We start from the raw sequence: 16,396 nt of genomic DNA, 5'->3' as shown, positions 1-16,396 counted from the left end.
AGCCACATCCCCAGCTCCTGGACACAATATCTTTATTTTTATTTTTATGTGGTGCTGAGAATCGAACCCCGTGCCTAATGCATTCTAGGCAAACGTGCTACCACTTGAGCCACATCCCCAGCCCAGAGAGTATTCTTATATTCAGTCTATCATTTACTTTATTATAGAATACCCACTCCAAAATAAACACTTTTTTAAAAATATTCATTTTTGAGTCTTCAAATAATTACATATATTTTCGTTATTTTACCCAGTTCCCTACTCCATCTCTCAGCCCATAAAAGCTCTAGCTGAATCTGGATATGTCCCTGTAAAAAAACAAAACAAAACAAAAAAACTTGGCCAAACTCCCTCTGGATCACCACCTAAAATTACCTCTGATCTTCTTTCCTCTTTTCTCTAGTACTTCTAAAACATAAACCTAACAAGCATGTGAAAAATCTACACCTCATTAATAAATAAAGATATAAATTAAAACTATACTGAGACCAGGCACAGTGGCACACACCTATAATCCCAGCAGCTTGGGAGGCTGAGACAGGAGGATCACAAGTTCAAAACCAGCCTCAGCATCTTAGCAAGGCCAAAATAACTCAGTAAGAACCTGTCTCTAAATAAAATATAAAAAGGGGCTAGGGATGTGGCTCGGTGGTTAAGCGCTCCTGGGTTCAATTCCCAACTACTAGAATAAAACAAACAAAAAACAGCACTGAGATACCATTTTTAATTATCAAATGGCCAGGAATTTTAAAAATAAAGATAATTAGTTTCTGGGTGTGAGAAGTTGTATGAGATACGTAGGAATTTAAATGCTTATAGCCTTTCTGAAGGATATTTTAGTAACACCTTATCAGTCTTTAAAATACTTTTTTTTTTTTTGTACTAGGAATTGAACCCAGTGCCTGACACTTTCCAGTCAAGTGCTCTACTACTGAGCAATATACCCAGTCCTTTTTAAAATTTATTTTGAGACAGCATCTCTTCAAGTTGTCCATGCTGGCCTCAAACTTGTGATCCTTCAGTCTCAACCTCCTGAGTAGCTGGTATTACTGGCAGATGCCACCACGCCAAGCTCATTTATACCATTTGATCAGGGAATTTCAGATCTTGGAATTTATCCTGAGCAATAATTAAAGATATGCTTAAAGCTAAGAGATTCATTGCATGGACATAAATATTGCATAAATGGAAAAATTGGAAACAATCTAAATATCCACCAATATGAGATTAGTTCTGTGGAAGTACAGATATTCATTGGAATGATATATATATTTATACTGTGCTATTAAGCAAAAAAATCTACTTACAAAACAATAATTATATCCCATTTTAGTGAAAAATTAATAGCTTAAATATGAATAAAACTGGAAAGAGTATTTATTTGGTTTTTATTTTATATTTTCTTTATATTTTTAAATCTGTGATTATTTCTAAAAGAAATAATAATAGCCTTAAAAGAAATGGATAAACCATAAAGCTTGTTATAATCACTTGGCCATTTATAAGCCTTTAATAATCTTCCATTTTCCCTAAGGTGAATCTAAACTCTTCCTAATGATGTTCAAACCTCTTTACAGTCCAGATCTACTTTTCCAGGCTATTTCCAGCCATATAACCTAATGCTAGCTACCCATATATGCCATTCTCCAAAGATGTTTTGTTACATAGAATACTTTTTATACTTTTACTTATATGCCTTTTCTTATATGTTACCTTTGCAAAGAATGCCTTCCCTATTTATCTACCTATTCATGATCTTGCTTGTCCTTCAAAGCACAGCTCAAATATTATTTTTTCTGTGTATATATCTATCATGTCACTTTTTTGTTAACTGTTTATGTATCATTTGTGAACTCTTTGAAGGCAGTGGTCATTTCTTATTCATCTTTGTACTTTTAGCATACTGCCGGGTGTTTAGTAGGTCTTTAGGAAATATAGGATAGACAAATGAATAAGGCTTTTCCCATTGGGCAGTTAGTTTTTAGCTCCAGTGGGTTCCTATAATACATGTTCACAAAGAAATTCTGTATCTTTTTAATTTATTTTATTTTATTTTATTTTTTTGGTGTAGATGGACACAACACAATGCATTTTATTTTTTTATGTGGTGCAGAGGATCAAGCCCAGTGCCTCACACATGCTCGGCAGGTTCTCTACCTTTGGGGCTACAACCCCAGCCCCTTATTCAACTTTTTTATCCTGAAAGATTAAAAAAAAAATACAGTTCGTTGTATTAAATAGATATCAGGTTGAATTTGAAGAACTGGGCTGAACACAAACTCCCCTTATCAAGCATGAATTTTCCTATTTTTTGTGTTTTTTTGGGGTATGGTATGGCAGATTGGAAAACCAGGGGTGCTTTACTACTGAGCCACATCTCTAGTCCTTTTTATTTTTCACTTTGAGATAGGGTCTTGCTGAATGCTGAGGGCCTCTCTAAATTGCTGAGGCTGGCCTTGAACACAAGATCCTCCTGCCTGAGCCTTCTGAGTTGCTGGGATTACAGGCATGTGTCGCCATGCCTGGCATCCTGATTTGAAATTTTAACTCAATCAAGATATTTTCTTTTTATCTGGTAGAGCATGTGCCTACAGCTTGTGCTCGTGTCGATGCCTTGCGTTCTCATGGTTATCCAAAAGAGGCCCTCAGACTCACGGTGGCCATTATTAATACTCTGAGGTTGCAGCAGCAGCGGCAGCTGGAAATCTACAAGCATCAGAAGAAAGGTATGATGATTAGGAGTCATCTTACCTCTTTAGGCCTAAGGCTAATGAGGATCCTCAGGGGATATAAGACCTAGAACCTATTTTTCATTAAGTATCATGGTGTGGCAGGAGCTAGGAATTCCAGGAATTCTGCCTGCTGTGTGAAATGCCTCACTTTTTCTCTGTGAATCTCGGTTTTCTCAGCAGTAAAATGGAAACAATGATGCCTTCCTGCTTCCTCAGAGTGCAGATGAAAGGACCACTAACTAAGGTCTGGCATGAGAGGACCCTTTCAAAGCTGTAAAGCTGTATTCACATATGAACTACCAGCAGGCAATCTAAATTTACATCACATAGCCTAACAACTGGCTGGTGAGATTATGACCAGTCCTGTCAACCCAAGACAAGATAATAAAGGAAGCTTTTCTATAACTTCTAGGATTAAGACCTGAATGAGACTGATAAGGAGAGCTAAGCAGCTGAAAAGAGCAATGTGTCTCTATCACTGTCTAAAACTTTGAACCTGCTTGTTTTTTAGAACTGTTGCAGAGAGGAACCACAACCATCACAAACCTGGAGGGCTGGGTGGGCCACCCCCTGGATCCCATTGGCTGCCTGTTTCTCACTTTGACTGAAGCCTGCCGCCTGAATGATGATGGCTATATGGAAGTGTCAGGTACAAGGGTCAGCTTTAGACAAGCCAGGACTGTCCTTTGAAGCCCTGTCCTCCCTGCCAAACTATGTTCCTCTCCTCTTATAGCCTTTTTTTTTTTTTCAATCTTGTCCAAACTCAGCATTTCTGAGAGGTTTCTTTCTTTCCTTTCTTTCCCACTTTCCGTTCCCACCCTGTCTATTTTACCTTACCAGCTTCCTTGCTCCTCTGATTTCCCTACCACAAATGGCTAAAGAATGTAGTCCAGGACTAGAAGAATATCAGAAGTCAGAGGCCATAACTTCAGAGCAGTCCAGAAATGGGAGAGAACATCCACCAAAAAGGTGTATCAAGCCAGGCATGGTGGCACATCCCTATAGTCCCAGCAACTTGGAAAGTTGAGGCAGGAGGATTATTTGCCCAGAAATTTAAGTCAGCCTGGGCAACATAGTGAGACCCTGTCATAAGAAAAAAAAAATTTATATCCCTTGCAATTGAATAATACTCTCTGATTTCCTTTAAACATTCACCTTCATGGTGTTTTTGCGCCAGTTTTACAAATGAGAAATAGAGGAGAATAGTCTAACAGAATCACAGAATGGCCTGGACTAGAAAGAGACAAAATTTATTCTTCTTTCCTTTATGGCTTTACTATATTGTTTACCTATATCTACTTGAGTATTTATTTAGCACACTGCATTATAATTTGTTTAAAAATTATTATCTTTTATCAATTTTATCAGTTACTTTTTGAAAGCATAAGTTATGACTTAATTGTCTTTGTAATCATAACACTCAGTATAGAACCTGCCATTTAATAGTCTTCTGTAAATACTTACCAGATGAAGGAAAAAGGAAATCAAGGTTTTAGCTTTGTTTTTTTGTTTCAATACTAGGACTTGAACCTGGGGATTCTGTACCACTAATCTACATCATCAGCCCTTTTTATTTTTTGTTTTGAAACAGGATCTTACCAAGTAGTGGAGGTTGGCCTTGAACTTATAATCTTCCTGCATAAGCCTCCTAAATAACTGGGATTTCAGGCGTGTGCCTTTTTTTTTTTTTTTTTTTGAAAAGAGATCTCACTGTGTGTCACCCAGACTGGCCTCAAATTCCCAGGATTAAGTGATCCTCCCATAGCAGCCTCCAGAGTAGCTGGAACCACAGGCACATACCAATACACCTAAGACTTTGACTTTTTTTTTTTTTTTTTTTTTTTTGGCGGAGGGGTACCAGGGATTGAACTTAGAGGCACTCAACCACTGAGTGACATCCCAAGCCCTATTTTGTATTTAATTTAGAGACAGGGTCTCACTGAGTTGCTTACCACCTTGCTTTTGCTGAGGCTGGCTTTGAACTCTGATCCTCCTGCCTCAGCCTCCTGAGCTGCTAGGAGTTCAGGCATGCGCCACTGTGCCCAGCTAGGACTTTTACTTTTAAACCTGTACTTTCCCTGAGATTGTGAATCCATTGGTGGAACATATAAAATAATAATCACATAGAATATGCAGGTGTTACCAAAGTAAGAGTTTAACTGGATACAGATTTTTTTTTTCTATGTAGAAATGAAAGGATTAGCCCAAATTGTGCTAGGGTTGCCATTATCTTCACACTGATATTCTGGTATGGAATCATCATCTTTAATGAGTTTTATCTGCACAGAAACATTTATAGCTTGAAAACCTGAGGTTGTATTTGGTTTATTTGTTCACCACTGATGTATATTTAACTCCTTCCATGTGTTAGGCCCTGGAGATACATGGAACAAGTTAGTCTCATCCCTTTAAGGTGTTCACAGTGTAGTAAAAGAGATGGACAATTATAATATTTTATAATGTATACAATAGCAAAAGATAAGTATTCAGTTTTATACTTCTCAACAGGCCTGGCCAGTTCATTATGTTATGAAGGAAGTGGAAACCTTTGTGCCTCTGTGTAACCTTTTTTCAGTGAATTTTTCTTACTGCTCTGGGGTTCTGATTTAGCTTCTGAAATATCTATCGACCAAGCAGTATTCCAAAGTGGGAGGGTCTGGAGGGATAGAAGAATCTGCCAGGCCTATCCTAAAGAACCTGGTACCCTGTTACCCTCAGATATGAGTGAAAGCAGACTCCCTGTGTACCAGCATGTACCTGTGGCTACAGACTGCGCAAACAGCAGTGAGTCCTACCTGTCATTAGCCCTGGAAGTTGCTCTGATGGGCATGGGTCAACAGAGGGTAATGCCTGAAGGCCTCTATGCACAGGACAAAGTATGTCGTAATGAGGAACAACTTCTAAGCCAACTCCAGGAGCTGCAGCTGGACGATGAGCTAGTACAAACACTGCGGAAACAGTGCATCTTACTACTAGAAGGTAAGTAGAGAAGGGGATAATGTCACACTGTCTTTGCTTGTGACCCTGGGCACCCTTCCTCTACCTGCACAGATACAGGAATATTTATGACATTAAAATACAATGAAGGTTCCCATGGCTGGCAAACATGTATGAGACCCTGGGGCCCTAAAGTCTAGCCTGGTGAATGGAAGAATACAGATAAATTAAACTGTCTGGCTTATCTTTTTTCTGCAGGAGGCCCCTTCAGTGGTCTAGGAGAAGTCATCCACCGAGAGAGTGTCCCCATGCATACCTTTGCCAAGTATTTGTTCTCAGCTTTGCTGCCTCATGATCCAGATCTGTCCTATAAATTAGCCCTTCGTGCCATGAGGTGGGTAGCCCATTTCCAGTCCATTGTCCCTACCAAATCAGAAATCTTCAATGCTCTCTCTCTGCTTATCCTATTATCTTTTCTTCTTTGTCTGTTCTGTTGATCTGCCACCAAATCTGCCTTAAAATGGCTCTGATATTTTCAACTGATCTAGGATTCCTATCTGGGATTCTATGTTGAAGACCCACTTTACTTCCTTGCTATACTCATGGTAGATGGTCTGAAAAAGCCCCTGAGACATCATGATATATTATTAGATACGAACACCCAGGACTTGAGTCTTCGTATTCTGGAGTCAATGAGGCAGCCTGAGAAAGTGTTGGAGCCCTTCCATAACTCACTTGAGTCATGGTTCCCAAGTACACGTCCTCAGAGGAATCCAGAGGAAGTAGAGATAAATAGGTATTCTTCAAGACTTGAAAACTAGTGAGCTTTGGGGATCTTGCTTCCAAACTAGAATAGAATCTTTGGTTTAGGCATGTTAACTTCTGTAGGTAGCAGAGTATACACAAGAATATTAATTAGATTGTAAGACTGAGAGAACTCCTCAGCTAAAACAGGAAAGTCCTTGGCATATACTTATGTTTTTAAAAATAACCCTTGGGCTGGGGTTGTGGTTCAGAAGTAATGCGCTTGCCTAGCATGCGTGAGGCACTGGATTCAATTCTCTAAAATAAAATAAATAAAATAAAGATCCATCAACAACTAAAACAAAAAAATTAAAAAATAAAAATAACCCTATTGCTCTTGACTGACTTTTCAAGTTCATGTGTAGTGGGGACTATTCAGCTTGGGTTCTACAAGTGCTTAATCACTCACTTCATGTAGAGTATAGACCCATACATTTTAAAAATCTCCAAAGCTCTTACTTCCCTCCTAAGTTCCTCCCCAGAAAAGAATAAGCTTCTCTAAAGTGGCTCAGATAGCCAAGGTCTAGATGATAACTGATGACTCTTCCTGGTTCTTTTAGGTTACCTGTTCTAGAAAATTCAGCTTCTGCAGGCGACACTTCCCACCCTCACCATATGGTATCTGTGGTACCCAGCCGTTATCCTCGATGGTTCACACTTGGGCATCTGGAATCACAGCAATGTGAACTAGCCTCCACAATGCTGACTGCTGCCAAAGGTAAGTACAGACAGACCTTAGATACTGGTGTTCCCCACTGTGCTTGCCTAGCCATGGCCATCAAAGGGTTGGCCTGCAGTCTCCTGAGGAGACAGTCAACTTTAAAGTGATAGGAATCCTTACTTTCATTGCTAATTAGAAAGAGCACCTGGGTCCAAAATTTTGCCCTAATTTCTAATTGTAGGACCCTGTGTATATAGAATTAAATTTAGTTAACTTCTAATATAAACTTTCATATAATAAAGTCAGTTTACTTTCCAACCCTCAGTTTCAGAATCTATAAAATGGGGATCATTGTCAATGACCTATCAGCCTCCCAGAGCCACTGGAGGATGTAATGAAATGATGACTAAGATAGAGCTTACAGATCTCCTTACAAATCAGAGTTCTTAATTTTTCCAGTACCCCCTGGTCAAAGGTAGAGATTCCAGGGTGACACTTAGTCCCTTAAGTTCATATACTACCTATGCATGCATCACTGCAAAAAGAAATTAAAATTAGCATCTAGATGAAGAGCAATAATAAAACACCAGCTTCCATGGATTCTTGAGTATTTTGTATCAGGAAACTATATGGGTTTTTTAAGCATTTTTGCTTAGTTTTTGTTTTGCTGCTGCTTTTTGAGATGGAGTATTGCTTTGTTCTTGTTTTGTTTTGTTTGTTTTTTAATATTTTTTTGATGTTGATGGGCCTTTATTTTATTTACTTATTTAGGTACCGGGGATTGAACTCAGGGAAACTCGATCACTGAGCCACATACCCAGGCCTATTTTATATTTTATTTAGAGACATGGTCTCACTGAGTTGCTTAGCACCTCGCTGTTGCTGAGGCTGGCTTTGAACTTGCAATCCTTCTATCTCAGTCTCCTGAGCTGCTGGAATTACAGGGGTGTGCCTGGCATTCATTTGTTTTTATGTGGTGCTGAGAATCAAACCCAGTGCCTCACACATGCTAGGCAAGTACTCTACCACTGAGCTACAGCCCCAGCCCTATTGTTTTTTGAGACGGGGGGGGGGGGGGGGGGGGGGGGGGGGTGTCAAACTGATCCTGAATTCCCAGGCTGAAGCAATCATTCTGTTCTACCTCCGGAGTGCTAACACTCACGAGTGCTGACACTCAGGCATGTGCCCAACATTTTTTTAATTAAAAATAACTTTATGTTTTATTTTCTTATTGGCAAAAAAATTCATGCTTATTGCAAAAAAAGGGAAAAGATATGGATAAATCAATGTACAAATGATCAAGAAACCAATAGAAAGGATATGATTTTACATTTCACACACAAAAAAGATACAAATGATATTTTAAAAAATTAAAGTGCTTGTTCTCACTTGAGATATGCAAATTAAAATTATACCCGAGATAACATTTTTCATTAGTCTTATTAGGAAAAAAAATCAAATTTGATGATAAGCAACCATGAGAGGAACAGGTAGCTTGACATGGATTATTAGATTCCTAGCAGGATAAAGAGGATGACTGCTGAACCAAGGAACTTAGGGAACCTCAAGCAGAAGAAACGTGCAGAAAACTATACCAAAGCACACAATATTCAAATTGTTTAAAACCAATAGTTTAAAAAAATCTTATTTAAAACAAATAGAGTTAAATTTTTTAAAAAACACACAAAGGACAAAAGACAAATATAATAGCAAATTTCTTATTAAAAAACAATGTAAACCAGAAGACAGTTGAGAAAAAAAAATTCTTTAAAAGTACTTAAAAGTCTGGTGCTGTCATGCATGCCTGTAATCCCAGTGGCTCAGGAAACTGAGGCAGGAGGATCTCAAGTTCAAAGCCAGCCTTAGCAACAGTGAGGCACTAAGCAACTCAGTGAGACCATGTCTCTAAATAAAATACAAAACAGGGCTAGGGATATGGCTTAGTGGTTGAGTGCCCCTGTGTTCAATCCCTGGTACCTCAAAATTTTTAAAAAGTACTTAAAAAAAGTCAGCCTAGAATTCTGCACCAATGAAAATACCTTTTAAAAAAATGAAATAAGACAAGTGCTGTGTCAGACACCTTAAACCAGCAACTAATGAGGCTGAGGCAGAAGGATTGCAAGTTTGAAGCCAACCTGGGCAACTTGGTGAAACCTTGTCTCAAAATAAAAAACACAAAAGCTACGGTAGGTCTAGGGTTGCAGCTCAATGGTAGGGACACTTGCCTAGCATGTGTGAAGCATTGGGTTTGAGACTCAGCACTAAATAAAAATAAAAGTATTGTGTCCATTGACAACTAAAAAAAAAATGTTTTTTAATTTCAAAAATAAGGCTAGGGTAGAGTTCCCCTGGGTTTAATCCCCAGTATTTAAAAAAATTTTTTTTCAAACACATGCCTATAATCTCAGAGACTTGGGAGTCTGAGGCATGAGAGTGACAAGTTCAAGGCCAGCCTCAGCAACTTAATAAAACCTTGTCTCAAAATTAAAAAATAAAAAAGGCTGGGATGTAGCTCAGCAGTAGAGCCCCCCTGCCAAGGGTTCAAGCCCCAGTACCGAAACAAAACAAAACCCATCTTCAGACAACCCCAGTGGAATTAGAAATAAGTAATAAAAAGACGTCTGAAAAATACTCCAATTATTTGGATAAATCACATTTTTATACAACTCATAAACTAAAGGGAAAGACACAAGGAAAAAAAAAAAGCACAAAATACCAAAACATGTGGAATGCACGTTTGAAGGAAATTTTTAGTGCTAAATGCCTATGTTTGAAAAGAAGAAGCATTGCAAATCAGTGATCTTGGATCTGTCTCAGTGGTAAAAGGCCCTTAGATTCAATTCCTAGAACTTCAAAAAAAGAAAAGCAAACAGCAAAAAGGGAAACAAATGAGGGCTGGAGTTGTAGCTCAGTGACAGAGCCTAGAACTGGTAAGGCAAGAGGTTCGATCCTCAGCATCACATAAAAAGCAAATGAAAAATAAAGGTTAAATTCTAAAAGAAAAAAGAAAGAAAAGAAAAAGAAATGAAACCTAAAATAAGCAGAAGAAAGGAAATAATAAAGATCAGAGTAAAAATCAATGAAATAGAACAACAATGGAGAAAAAACAGTAAGGCGTAAAACTAGTTCTTTGTGAAAATATAGTTGTAATCTCTGTATAGACTGATAAGGTTTAAAAAATATATTAAAATATCACCACCAATTGAGGTTGCAAATAAACAGGATGCAAAGACAAAAAAAAAATCACCATCAGGAATGAGAAAGATGACATCTCCACAGATTTCAAAGAAATTAAAATTACAAACAAGGGAATATCATAAACAACTTTGTGCCGATAAATTCACCAGCATAGAAGAAATGGACTAATTCCTTAAAAGACACAAACTACCAAAGCTCACTCAAATAAAAAAGAATGAGGCATATATCTCAAAGATTAGAAACAGACTCAAACAGATACATGCACACCAATGTTCATAGTAGCATTATTCACAATAGCCAAAAGTTGGAAACAACCCATCTCTTACTACAAATGAATGGGTAAATAAAATTTGGTGTATACATACAGTGAAGTGTTATTCACACATCAAAAGGAATGAAATTCTGGGGCTGGAGTTGTGGCTCAGGGGTAGAGTGCTTGCCTAGCAAGCATGAGGCACTGGGTTTAATCCTCTTCACCACATAAATATAAAATAAAGATATTGTATCCACCCAAAACTAAAAAATAAATACTTTTTTTTAAATAATGAAATTCTGATACATTCAACAACATGGACAAACCTCATAAATATTATGCAGTGAAATAAGCCAAACAGAAAAGGACAAATGTTATATGATTCCACCTATATGAAGTTATTGGGATAGCCACAATTAAGAGACATCAATGGATTCTAAGTTACTAGATGAACATTTGATGAGGATTAGGAATATTTACAGTCTTAAAATATCTCTCTACAAAATACTTTTCAGTCATAAAAGGAAAAAGTATAATTTACATAGAGGAGAGAAACTTGGTAAACATCATTTTAATCAAATAGTTACAGTTAATATAAATTCATAGAGACAGAAAGGATATATTATAAAGAATAGAGAAAAAAACAGAAGAATACAAAAAATAAGAGGATGAGGAGTTATTAAATGGGTGCAGTGTTTCTATTTGGAATGATAAAGTTCTGAAAATGGAAAATGGTGATGGTTGGTCTACATTGTGGAATAAATAGTGGTGGTACAATATTGAATTTGAGAATATATAAAAATGAAAAATAAATCATGGCTGAGTAGGATTTATCCTAGGAATATAAAATTGATTTAACATTAGAAAATCAATCACAGGCTGCGGTTGTGGCCCAATGGTAGAGCACTCATCTAGCACATTCGAGGCCCTGGGTTCAATCCTCAGCACCACATATAAGTAAATAAAATAAAGGTGTTATGTTCAACTACAACTAAAAAATAAATATTAAAAACAAACAACAACACAAAAGAAACAAATTATGCAGAATTAACCATTTAAAAAATCAGTCATAATATTTTACCATACTAACAGATTTAAAAAGAAAATTCACATGATTATTGCAATAATATAGAAAAATCATTTTATAAAATACAATCGTCCATTTCTAATGAAAATAAAAACACTTAGCACATTGAAAAACTTTCTCAGTGTGATAAAGAGATCTGTGATTTATCTGTAGCTAACCTTATAAGTATTAGTGAAAGAATGAATGCTTTCTTTCTAAGGATCAGGAATAAAGCAAGATTATCACATGAAATTCTAGTAAGTCAAGAGGCTAAGGCAGGAGGATTAAGCGTTCAAAACTAGCCTAGGAAACTTAGTGAAACCCTGTCTCAAATTTTAAGAGTTCTGGAGATGTAGCTCAGTGGTAAAGCACCCCTGGGTTCAATCCCCAGTACCATGAAAAAAAAAAAAAACATATCTGAATACAAAGAAATAAAAGGGCAATAAAAGCAAAAATAGACAAGTGAGACTACATCAGTCCCTCGCAAAAAAACTCCTCTTCTGCACAGCAAAGGAAACATGCAACAGAATGAAAAGGCAACCTACAGAATGGGAGAAGATATTTATAAACCATATATCTGATAAGAGATTAAATTTCAAAAGATATAAGGAACCTTTAAATTCAGTATCAAAAAACCTTAATAACCTGATTTTAAAATGAACTAAGAACTTGAACATACATTTCTCCAAAGAAGAAATACAAATAGCCAACAAGTAGATGAAAAGATGCTTAAAATCATAGATCATCAGGGAAATCAAAATCAAAATCTATAGTGACATATCTCACACCTCTCAGGATGACTTTTTTGAAAAATACAAGAGACAATAAATAGTAATGAAGAGTGGAAAATTTAGAACCCTGATTACACTATGGTGGAAATATAAAATGGTACAGCCACTATGGAAAACAGTATGGAGATTCCTTTAAAAAATTAGCATATAGCTACCGTTGGATCCAGCAGTCTCACTTCTGGTTATTTGTCTGAAAGAACTGAAATCATGACCTTGAGGAGATAACAGCACTGATATGTTCACTGCAGCACTACTCACAAAAGCTAAGATGAGGAAACAATTTAAATGTCCATCAGTATGAATGGATTTTTTTAATGTGACTTATAAATACAATAGAATATTTTTTAAATTTTTTTATTTGTTCTTTTTAGTTATACATGATAGTAGAATTTATTTTAACATATCATACATACACGGAGTATAATTTACCATTCTTGTGGTTGTACATGACGTGGAGTTTCACAGATCATGTATTCATACATAAACACAGGAAAGTTTTGTTGGATTTATTCTACTATCTTTCCCATTCCCATCTTCCCTCCCTTTCCCCATCCCTCCTTGTCCAATCCAGTGAACCTCCACTCAGACCCTGCCTATCGTGAGTCACCATCCACATATCAGAGAAAATATTTGACCTTTGGTTTTGGATTATGCTTATTTCACTTTGCATAGTGTCCAGTTCCATCCATTTACCAGCAAATACCATATTTTATTCTTCTTTATGGCCGAGTAATATTCCATTGTATACATGACATGTACCACATTTTCCTTATCCAATCATTTGTTGAAGGACACCTAGGTTGGTTCCATAGCTCAGCTATTGTGAATTGAGCTGCTATGGACATTGATGTGGCTGCATCACTACAGTATGCTGATTTTAAGTCCTTTGAGTACATGCCAAGGAGTGGGATAACTGGGTCAAATGGTGGTTCCATTCTGAGTTTTCTGAGGAATCTCCAGAGTGTTTGCGCTAATTTGCAGACCCACTCGCAGTGTCCAAGTGTATCTTTTTGCCCACATCCTCACCAACATTTATTGTTACTTGTATTCCTAATAATTGCCAATGTACAATTGCTAATATACAATGGAATATTATTCAACCTTAAAAAATAAGGAAATCTTGAGCTGGGGTTGTGGCTCAGTGGTAGAGTGCTTGCCTAGCACATGCGAGGCCCTGGGTTCAATCCTTAGCACCACATAAAAATAAATAAATAAAAGTATTATGTCCAACTATAACTAAAAAATAAACATTAAAAAAATAAGGAAATTTTTGAATATGTCCTCAAGGAAATCTTGGGAGTCAGCATCCACATATCAGAGAAAACATTTGGCCAAGGAAATCTTGCGACATTAGGCTAAATGAAATTAGCTATTCACCAAAAGACAGACACTGTATGATTCCACTTATATGAGGTATCTAAAATAGATTCATAAAAGTCAAAATGGGCATAAAGTTTAAGTTAAGTAAGATGAATAAGCTCTAAACATATGCTATACATTTTATCTAGACTCAACAATAATGTATTATACTCTTAAGACATTAAAAATCTAGGTGTTGGGTTGGGATTATAGCTTAGTGGTAGAGTGCTTGCCTAGCACATGAGGCACTGGGGTTTGATCCTCAGCACTACATAAATAAAATAAAAGTATTATGTCCATCTACAATGAAAAAAAATTTTTTAAAGGTAGACATTGTGTTAAATGTTCTTAGTAAAGATTTTTAAAACATTAATTAAGCCAGTGTCAGGGCTGTAGCTCAGTAGTAGAACATATGTTTAGCATGTGCTGGCTCTGGGTTCAATCCCAGCACCAAAAATAAATAAAACAAAAAATAAACCAGTCACAAAGGATCATGTATTGACACTGGATAATTTCATTTAGAGATGCACCTTGACTTACAGTGGGGATAAACCCATCTTAAGTTGGAAAAGAAAAAAAAAAGTGTGTGTGTGTGTTCTATTTGGACACAATACCTTTATTTTCCTTATTTTTTTTAGAAGGTGCTGAGGATTGAACCCAGGGCCTTGCATGTGCTAGGCAAGCACTCTACCACTGAGCCACAACCCCAGCCCTTAAGTTGAAAATATTTTAAGTAAAAAATACATTTAATATACTTCATTTATCAGCATCATAGCTCTACCTAATTAACCTTAAATGTGTTCAAAATACTTGTGTTTGCCTGTAGTTGGAGAAAATCACCTAGCACAATGCCTGTTTTATAATGAAGTATTGTATATCTTATGTAATTTATTGAATATTGTACTGAAAGTGAAAAGTAGAATGCTTGTATGCTTATGCTTTCACGTCATCATGAAATTGAAGACCCTAAGTCTAATCATCATAAGTAAAAACATCATAAATAGGGGACCATTTGTATATCAAATATTCTGAAGAAGCAAGTCTGTAGAAACAGAGTAGATTAGTACAGTGCCTAGGGCTAGGAGCAACATGGGATAAGAGGTAAAATGTAAGGGATGCAGGATTTCTTTACAGGGTAATGAAATGTTCTAAAATTGTGGAGCCAGACATGGTAGTGCACACCTGCAATCCCAGCTACTTGAGAGACTGAGACAGAAGGGTAACAAGTGTGAGGCCAGCCTCAGAAACTTAGCAAGACCTTGCCTCAAAATATAAGAATAAAAAGTGCTGGAGATGTAGCTCAGTGGTAAAGCACCCCTGGGCTCAATCCCCAGTACTGGAATAATTAATTAATTAATTAATTAATTAATTAATTAAATGATTATGGGGATGGCTCTGCTAGTATACTAAAACCAAATTGGACATTTTAAATGGATGAGTTATATTTTAATAAAGCATTTAAAAGAGAGAACTAGATATGGCAGGAAGATAAGATCAAGGCCAGCCTTGGCAACTTAGCAAGACCCTGTCTCAAAAATAAAAAATAAAAGGTCTGGGGATGTGTCTCAGTGGTAGAGTTCAACCCTCAAAATAAAATAAAGAAACAAAAAAGAGAGAAAAGGAGTGAGGGAAGAAGAAAAGATATCCATATTGGAAGGGAAAAAGAAACTGTTTTCTGATGACATCGTTGTCTACATAGAAAATCCTATGAAATAAACAACAACAATATAAACTGTTAGAATTGAGTTTAGCAAAGTTGCAGGATATAAGATCAATGTACAAAAATCAGTATTTTTTCATACCAGCAATGAAATGATCAGAAATTAAATTTTAATCATCTTTATAATAGCATCAAAAAATACTAAATACTTGAGGATAAATCTCGACAAAAGATGTACAAGATTTACATAACAAAAACCATAAAATATTGCTGATGGACATAAAGACTTACATAAATTCTGTGCACATGGATTGAAAGACTCAGTTTGTTAAAATAGTGATTCTCTGAAATTGACCTACAGATTCAATGCAAACTCATTCAAAATCCCAGCAGATTTCTTTGAGTAGAAATTGATGATATGGAAATGCAGAGGACCTAGAATAACCAAAAACAACTTTGTGAAAGAAGAATAAAGTGGAAAGGCTCATATGTCCTGATTTCAAGACTCATTTAAAGAAATAATAATTAGGGGTTGGGATTGTGGCTCAGCAGTAGAGTGCTTGCTTAGCACATGCGAGGCCCTAGGTTCTATCCTCAGCACCACATAAAAATAAATAAATAAAATAAGGATACTGTGTCCAACTACATCTAGAAAATAAATATTAAAAAAGAAATAATAATTAGTACATAGTAATTAGTGTAATTATAGACAAATTATTGATGAAAAAGAACAGTGTCCACAAATATACCTGCATATTTGTGTTCTATTTTGATAAAGGGCAAAACATTTGAGCTGAAAAAAATTTTTTTCAGTCAACCATAAACCACATATAAAAATTCATAAACAGATTAAGGACCTAAATGTAAAAACTGAAAATATAAAAATTTTAGAAGAAAACATCGGACAAAGTAATTTTCCTTTTGAGTTAGACAAA

The 16,396-nt window shown here is 36.3% G+C and overlaps 1 protein-coding gene across 3 annotated transcripts in view; it reads left to right on the top strand.

Moving 5' to 3' along the window:
• The window catches only part of Zswim5 (zinc finger SWIM-type containing 5), a 179,384-nt gene that overhangs the window by 145,342 nt on the left and 17,646 nt on the right, over positions 1-16,396 (top strand). For all 3 annotated transcript variants that reach the window (XM_078026154.1, XM_013363190.4, XM_078026155.1), the window contains 5 exons: positions 2,580-2,726; positions 3,244-3,381; positions 5,451-5,711; positions 5,928-6,063; positions 7,034-7,191. In XM_078026154.1, the coding sequence (XP_077882280.1) occupies positions 2,580-2,726; positions 3,244-3,381; positions 5,451-5,711; positions 5,928-6,063; positions 7,034-7,191 (840 nt within the window). The remainder of the gene's footprint in view (positions 1-2,579; positions 2,727-3,243; positions 3,382-5,450; positions 5,712-5,927; positions 6,064-7,033; positions 7,192-16,396) is intronic.

This window comes from Ictidomys tridecemlineatus, chromosome 11 (genome assembly GCF_052094955.1).
Source record: "Ictidomys tridecemlineatus isolate mIctTri1 chromosome 11, mIctTri1.hap1, whole genome shotgun sequence".
In the NCBI taxonomy this organism is placed as follows: Eukaryota; Metazoa; Chordata; class Mammalia; order Rodentia; family Sciuridae; genus Ictidomys; species Ictidomys tridecemlineatus.
The sequence above is the reverse complement of the archived record's forward strand: the minus strand, read 5'-3'. Positions and strand labels throughout refer to the sequence as shown.